Source organism: Galeopterus variegatus, unplaced genomic scaffold (assembly GCF_000696425.1).
Source record: "Galeopterus variegatus unplaced genomic scaffold, G_variegatus-3.0.2 Scaffold2749, whole genome shotgun sequence".
NCBI lineage: Eukaryota > Metazoa > Chordata > Mammalia > Dermoptera > Cynocephalidae > Galeopterus > Galeopterus variegatus.
In genome coordinates, this window is record NW_007728860.1 from 195,940 (window position 1) to 204,444 (window position 8,505).

General features: G+C 40.1%; 1 protein-coding gene across 1 annotated transcript; it reads right to left on the bottom strand.

The window, feature by feature from the left end:
- Window positions 1-364: 364 nt before the first annotated feature.
- Window positions 365-5,873, bottom strand: LOC103598823 (chromosome unknown open reading frame, human C15orf61). Its single transcript, XM_008582876.1, has 2 exons — window positions 5,524-5,873; window positions 365-593 (listed from the first exon to the last, which is right to left on the bottom strand). The coding sequence occupies exons 1-2, from the start codon at window positions 5,867-5,869 to the stop codon at window positions 466-468; spliced, it is 474 nt and encodes a 157-aa protein (XP_008581098.1). The 5' UTR covers window positions 5,870-5,873; the 3' UTR covers window positions 365-465.
- Between the last annotated feature and the right edge of the window lie 2,632 nt (window positions 5,874-8,505).

Here is an 8,505-nt window from a genome sequence, read left to right on the forward strand (position 1 = left end):
ATTGCAATTAGATTCTCATTAATTTTGTATTTGTCAATGGTATAATATTATCTCCAACATATACCCTAATATCCTCTACTTATTCTTCCAATGTTATATAAAAGATATCCCCCCCTTCTTTTGTGTGGGTGTATTTTCTCTTCAGAGTCAATTTAAATTGTTAATACCTAACTATAGTATCTATATACATTATAATCATTTTTATCTGTAGTTTAACCTAGCCCTATGAAAAAATTGGTCTGAAACTGCATGTGTTTGTAGTTTCCATTAGCTAAACAGAGTACGCAATATATAACAAGGTATGAAAAACTTCACCTCTTGAGGGCAATGATTCATCTTAAAGAACCAAACACCATAGAAAGGAAAAGGTGTTTGCAAAAGTTTTATTTTAAGGGATCAAAAATAAATATTGCACATACACACTAGAGAAAATCCAGTGATATTTATATTCTCCAATGCACACTTTTAATACATGGCACCTTCATCTTCTTTATTTAGAAAATAAACTGTTATTGGTCCATAACTGGTATGCACAGTCTCTGTGACTCTGGCAAATAACCAGGAGCCAAGTCCGTATAGTAAAGTTGGAATACCTAGAAAAGAAATGAATATGGTATTTATGAACATCGGTACTTATTAATCATGCACCCATATATTTGTCATGGTATTAATCACCTAATATTCTTCAGCAATGTTAACAAACTATAAAGTTATAAAAATATAACTCAACACTGACTCTATGGTTATCTAAGAGCTCCATTTCATTTATGTTTCTGGAACATGGTGGCAATTATGTGAGTCTAGAGATTTAAAACTATAGATAAGGCCGGTATAAATTTTAATTCAAAGTACTTCACTTATTCATTACCTTCAAACACTTATGAAGTAATTCTATATTCTTTTCATAAATAAACAAATGGAGAAGAATATTCTTTAATTTAGTTGTACACACTCCTAAGTGTTAGCCTTGAGCTAAAATTACCAGGTCAACTTTACTGTTCTTTAAGTTAGATAGTAACACTGATGCCTTAAGTAATTTTTGTACAACTCAAAAGAAACTGGGTCAAATAGCTGTCTTCAAAACCCAAGGCAAAACCTAACTGTAAGGAAGACTTTAGTATAACAGGCATGAGAAAGAACCACTTCCATTGGTATTTTTACAATTGATTTGAAAACAACCTTCTTTCAACCTATTTCAAATAGGTATATATTAGACTCCATCACAGATTTCTTCTTTAAAATATTTCCATTGATAAGATTTTGCTGCTTTTTTTGAGATTAGTTGCCATTTGTCACGTATGAAACCAAACTAAACCTAGAGGCATAGATTAAGCAGTCATATGCATAAACAAACTTTCAAAATTCCTATCTTTTTTAAGGCACTTATTTAAAATCAATGACTATTAACATATTAAAAACATGTATAAAACCACAGGCACAAGAATCAATAACAAATATTGCACGGTCTGCACAAGTATTAATTTTATTGCTCCCATGTGGAAAATGGGCAGAAAGTGACAATTTAAAAGGATAGCTATACAGTTGGAAAATCACTTTCTTTCTAGTTAATAGGGAAATCAACACATGTTCAGGACTAATTCTTCTAACTATTTTTTATTTTTTTGCAAGAATCTGTTTGCTGTGTTATGCTCTTTTTGAGTCTGTAAATGTGTTGAACTATTTTGTGCTTATTCCCTGAAGCTGCATTCCAGCCACTGTGATGTCAGAGAGTAATCAAGAGAAGCGTCACTAGCTGGCAATAATAATAAGAAGAAAAATGCCCATTTGGGCTGGGTCTTCCCTATTTTTAGGAATACACTGGGTCACAGTTTATCACTATCACAGGGTTCCCCAGAACTCCTATGAAACCTTTTATAGTATATTGCCTTCTTTGACCTGGTAATGCCTCAAAGAATCTCTAAATGCCTCAAGGGAATGTCACAAAAATGCACGAAAACTAGAATAATAAAGCTATTTATAAATCATTTAACCAAAAAGAAAATAAAGGCAAGTGCCATGGAGGGTGGGGGTGGGGTGAGGGGTAGACAAGAGAAAAACATGAACAAGATAGGCAGAAGTAAGGGAGGAGTACAGGAAGCAGTTCAAAAAGAAAATTAATTTAAAATATGGTATCACAACTTCAAAAGCTGAAAATCAATGGGACGAGGAAGAAAAAAACAGGCTCCAGAAGCAATTGTTAATTTTCTCAACATACTAAGAGTAAAATATATAAAACATGCTTTTAAAACTAATGCTAAGAATATAATTTAAGAAATGGCTGGTGACACAGAATTTTGTTTTATGGTAAATATCACAGTTTTTAGTTAAAATATTGCATTTTCAAAACCTCATACTTTTGAAAAATCACACAAATAAATGGTCAAAATTTTATCAGCTAAAATGGAGGGCTCATCAAAGATTAAATTTTAATAATAACGACATTATCTCAGGAAAAAACAACTAGGAACCATTATCAGTAATGCTGTTTGACAAGGTATGGAGTTGAGATATGAGTCAGAAATTTTGTTATTTCTTTTTTTTCTGCCACCTATTTAATGCAGTCAGACTAACAGATTTTTTTTTTTTTTCTTTTTGTCCTTTTTGAGACCGGCCACACTGTGCTCAGACAGTGAGCGCACTGGCGGCCATCCCTATATAGGATCCGAACCCGTGGCGGGAGCGAGGCCACTCTCCCGAGTGCGCCACGGGCTCGGCCCCAGACTAACAGATTAAATGGGAAGATTGGCCACCTATTTAATTTATACATAAAATATCTTCTTTGTCTGTAGCACATATACTTTAAAGTCTATAAAATTCCATAAAAAATTAATTTTTTCCAGACTATCTGAAACATACCATAACATCAAAATGGATTTGAAAAATCAGTTCTTTGCATAATAATTCATCTTGAGTTAGCTGAACAGTAGGTAAACCACTGTCAAATTAAGCACTTCAAAAAATATTAGAACTTCATAGTAAGTCTCCAGATTACCCATTCATTCCAATGGCAAGTTGCTTTTCTTAAATCTCAATCTACTTCCCAGCAGGATACCCAGACTGATAAACCATCAGTAAAATGTCAGCTTCCACTGAAGGGAAGGAGAAAGGGAAAAATAGATAAACAGAAATCCTTATTATTTACAAAATGGAAAAATGAATTACTCTGATAATTACTAATTTGGAAGAGAAGAGGAATAAAATCCTAAGTATTCTTCTTCTTATTTTTTTTTCTTTCCTTTTTGTCTTTTTTACTGACCAGTAACGGGATCGCAACCCTTGGTGTCGCGCCCGTACGGGGGACCGGCAACGGGATCGCAACCCTCGGCTTTGCGCCCGCACCGCGCTCAGCCAGTGAGCGGGAACCGGTCTCCACATGGGATCCGAACCCTCGGCAGGAGCGCCTCCACGCTCCCAAGCGGCGCACTCTCCAGTGCACCACCAGGCCGGCCCTAAGTATTCTTATTAATAGAATATGTACTTGATGATCAGTGGAGCAATCGTACATCACAAAATGGGAAAGGATCTTATAATTCACATTCCCTACCTTCAGCCAAAAAAAATAAATAAACATCGGCAAATTGGTGAATACACTAGTTTTTCTAAAAGTCCTGAAAAAATTCCCTTTATTAGTATAAGCAAATTTGTATTAAAGAACTTAAAACTCTTATTCCCATTTAAGCAGGATTTTTAGAATTTCCAAAAGACTATACAGACCATTAAATCACTCTTCCACATAAAAAAAATGTTGTTTCTGGGGGCCGGCTGTGGCTCACTTGGGAGAGCATGGTGCTGACAACACCAAGTCAAGGGTTAAGATCCCCTTACCGGTCATCTTAAAAAAAAAAAAATGCTGTTTCTTTCCTCAAAGGGTTATACTTTTCTATTTGGGGAAAGTTCTGGGAATCCTACTTTTTTTGGATGTCTTAATATCTATATGTAAAAGAGAAGCTTATAATCATTAAGTTGATCTTAAACAAAATGTTAAGTTTTAAATTCTGACAACTTTTTGAAAAAAGACATTCAGTTTACGGTTTACCTATATACCCCCAGTTATACTTTTCCTAACCTATCACTCTTTACATTTGGGAAGAATGATTTCTTCTGATTCTGAAAATGCTAAAATAAACTATTCTTGATCTGGTCTTGACTCCAGTCTTTACAAATAATTTTGAACTGAATTTTTTAAGTCACCTCACCCTTCAACTTCCTATCAACCTCAAAATTAGTGGGCATCCTCTATATAGTCCATCAGCCAAATAATAAGACATACTCTATTTTCAAAGGATACATGTTGCTAAATAATCTTCTCCTCATTGGATTGAGCCCCAGACAGTCCTAGTGGAGCAATGGCTCAAAAATCCCAAGACTGACATACGTGAGTTATTACAAGCAAAAATACATACACCATATTTGAATTTAATGAGCTATCTGATTATATAACATTAGTACTTGTTGCCTTGCAGGAAGCATTCCCATGAAGGGCACTTTGTGATTGCGTTTATATTACAAAAACTGGAACTGCTTTTTAAGTTTCTTTGTTTTCTTCATATAAAATCACAGCAAGTTCGGATGTGTTGTTTTCTTTATATGAATAGGGTTTAGCTTTAATTCTGGCTTTAAAAAACAGGTTGGGTAACATGGTTCAGCTTCCATCTCTAGATTTTAAATTACTGAAATCTAGATTTATTTCATATCAGCTATTAATGGGTTTAAAACACCTTGAGGCCTTGCGTTTTTCCCTGACCCATAGAAGATATACCCATGTCAGTGTTCATGCCTCTTGTCATTAAATCAAAAGAAAATAAACATACAGTGAGAGTACTCTCAAAATTAGAATATTTCCTTGAAAACAAAGAAATATTAAAAAAGCAGTCTTTTAATGGGCCAAGCACCTGAGGAAGCTAATATAGCTGATGAAAACCTTTAGTGCTTTTAGTAAAACGAACTTGATGGGATTTCATACAAAGAAAACGGAGAAACTTTAAAAGTAGTTCCAGTTTTGGTAAGATAAACGCACCCACAAAGTGATGTTCATGAGAATGCATCCTGCCATGCAACAAGACATTTCTTAACTTCAGAGCCACTTTCCTGTGGGGACGTTTCTTTACACCCTCCTTCTCAGTGCCCAGTGTAGAGGTCCTCCTCGGTTAACAGCGGCAGGACCAGGACGTGAGGATGGCCTGGGTCCCTGGGTCCCTCTGGATAAGTCCCCTTTCGGGGGAACAACTTCAGCAGCGAACAACATAGCGGTGACGAGCTCCTCCCGGTGGGGAGTACAAGAGACCAGAGCCAAAGGCCAGCCCTAGAAGGCCGCACTGTGGGTGGGGCCGGGGGCAGCCTGGGGACCCAACAGTGCGGCGCGCAGCATGGCGGCCATGGTCGACCGGGGCTCCCCGCGCCCGGGTCCTTGACCTGGGGCCGGGCCTCGCCTCTGGGCGCGGACGTTTGTCAGCGTGCTTTGTGGACAGATGGGCCACACTCGGCGGGACGTGCTTCACGGGCGACGCGGCAGTCGCCACTCACCGAGGTTGACGACCTTGAGCGCCGTGAAGAAGCGGTTCTGTTGGGCCAGGTCCTGCCAGGGGGCCTTGGAGCAGTGGTACTTGATGAAGGGGAAGCAGCCGGTGCGCAGGACGTGGTAGTTGGCGCCCTGCACTGGCCAGTTGAAGTGCGAGAGGCCGAACTGGTCGTTGCGGACGGCGCTGTAGGGCACGCAGAAGGAGGTCCAGTGCGGCAGGCGCCGCTGCAGCAGGTGCCGCGTCAGCACCTCCGAGGCGCGGGGCTTCGGGCGGGAGGCGGCGCCCGAGGCCCAGGGCCCGCACAGCAACAGCCGGAGCGCGGCCTCGTGGGCCCTCCGCAGGGCCTCCATGGCCAACCGCGCCGAGGACGCACGTCCACGACCGCCGCGGGGGCGCGCGCCTCTGGGGGCGGGGCCGCCGGAGAGAGCGCGCGCGTGCCCGCACCCCTAGGGCGAACGGCGGGGATGCCCATCGGGAGCCTCGCGGGTGCGCGAACGCCCCCCGGGGCGCGGCGGCGCGTGCGCACAGCGGTCCCACGGAGAGTCGGGCGAGCGCAGCGGGGTAGGAGTAAGTGGCCCGCGCAGGGCGGGAGGGACACCACCTGAGCAGAAGAGGTAGTTAAGTTGTCGTATATGACCCCATGTAGTCATTAGTAACCTTGCGCGGGGTAGAGATTCGAGAGGTTTTATCAGTTTGTGTATGAAGAAAATTAAGGTGTTAGACAATGAAATAACTTAACCACTCTAGCGAGTGGCAGAACTCAAACCCAGGTCTCCTTTCCACGCCCTGGCTCCAGTGGAGTCCTTAGTTGGAGTTGTTGAAACACTTCAGGTGTCCCAGGGAAGTTAAAGCCAAGCCTCCGGGTTTGCATTGCTTGGTCAAGTCAGGGAGCACTTTTGTGCTTAAGTCCTCCCTGTCGTGTTTATTATTTAAAATAAGTCCTAAATATTTCAAAACAAAAAGTTTTTTAAATACCCCATGTTTCTCGGTGCAGTGCCCAGATGCGCAGCGGCACCTCCCTCCTAGGAACCTGGTAAATGCCAGACCAGGAGCCTTTTAGTTATCAACCTTTGCACTCCGCAGTCACCCATCACCCATCTATTACTCTAGGAAAACCTTTTCTCAAACTTTGCAGCCTCTCGAGGTAATAACATATACACAACCTGCTTTTCAAGAAGCGCTTGTTCTTATTTTTTCCTAAACTCATCATGTTTGGGAGACCATAATAGTACATAAATTAGATGATGTGTCTAGAAAGCACCTTATGTAAATAAAGTAATTATGTGTAAGCACCGTATAATAATTACTATTATTGCTGAAAATTCAAGGGGATGTAGGATAATGTGGCTAGTTTTTCTGTTCTCCGGTTTTTATTAATTCATTCAGCAAACATTGATTGAGCACCCACTAATATGTGCCCGATTTTGAGGGGCCTTGTAGTCATGCAGATAATTTGAACTTTACTGTTTAGGATTCCCTATTGGATAAAAGTTGTTAAAAGATTTTAGGTGGAGACCTGATGTGGTTAGATTTGCACGGGGATGGCAGAAGGAAGACTAAGACAGGAGGCAGCAAAATGATTCAGTACTGAGGTTTTCAAATTAAAGTTTAAAAAGCATTGGATTTCATTTTCAAACAAAATCTGTCGCAGAACCCCAACATATAAAGTAGACTAAAATTTGTGTTTTATTACTAAACATTTATAAATTCAAGTTTTAAAATTAACTGTATATGTAAATAAAAAATAAAACAAGGAGGTTAGTTTGTTGTTGTCTTGGGTTTTGTTTCTAGCAGAAAGGGGATTTATTGGACGGGGATTGGATAGCTAAAATAATAAATAGGAAGTCTGGAGAACCAGGCTCAGAAAATGGCAAGGAATGAGCAGAAAGGGCATTTGTTGGAAGGGAATTGGATAGCTAAAATAATAAATAGGAAGTCTGGAGAACCAGGCTCAGAAAATGGCAAGGAACCTAGCAATTCTGGACAGCAAAGGCATAGAAAAGACCAACATGAGCTAATCTGGTGAGGATGTCATGGCTGGTTTTACAGCCCCTAGACTCTTGACACTGTTGTTTTATGCTCGCAAAATTTTGAGGTTGGGGGTGTGGACAATGGTTGCAGTTATAGCAGCAACTATATTTATATTTCTGCATCTTCTGTTTTGGTTGTACACTACAAAGAAAATCTTAATCCCTCCAGAGAAGTAGTTACAAATAAAAGTGGTTTTTAAATGATTCACCTTGAAATGTGGGCGTGTGTTTTAATTACAAAGATGGCAGCAGGAAATTAATTATGAGATATACGCTAAAATGACTTAACTTCAAATTAACGTATGGGCACTTTGCAATATGTTAAATTTTGGCATTATCTATCTTTCGGCAACATAAAAATCTATTCTTTAAAAAATAAAATTTGAATCAAACGTGCAGAAGCCCCAAAGTATGTCTGAGAAAGCCTAGATTTTGTAGCATATGAGATTAAAAAAACAAACAAAAAAACCCCCCAGTGATGCAGAGCACCACATATCAGATAGGCTCACTGCATTTTCTCATAATGAGGGCTTGGGAAAAGAGCTAGCAAACTGAAGGATTTCTGTAGGAAGCTGCTGTCTGGCATAAACATCAGAGGACTTCTGTAGGAAGCTGCTGTCTGGCATAAACATCATCAGTGGTGAGTTTCCCCTAATAAAAGGCTCTTTGACTCTCTCCCTCTTTTCTATTTTAAGGTAGGAAGTTCCTCCAAAGAGAGGAGAAATTTAGATGGTGGACCACACCCAGGTATTCCAGAGTGTTCGAATGAAATATTACGCTACCTAAAGATACAGAGATAGAGAACACGACATCTCTTCTGACTTTAAGATTATATGGGGCTGGCCAGTTAGGGCAGCTGGTTGGAGCGCAATGTTATAACACCAAGGCCTGGTACCGGCCAGCTGCCAAAAAAAACCAACTAACTACATGGATCTAAATGCAGTGATGTTTACAAC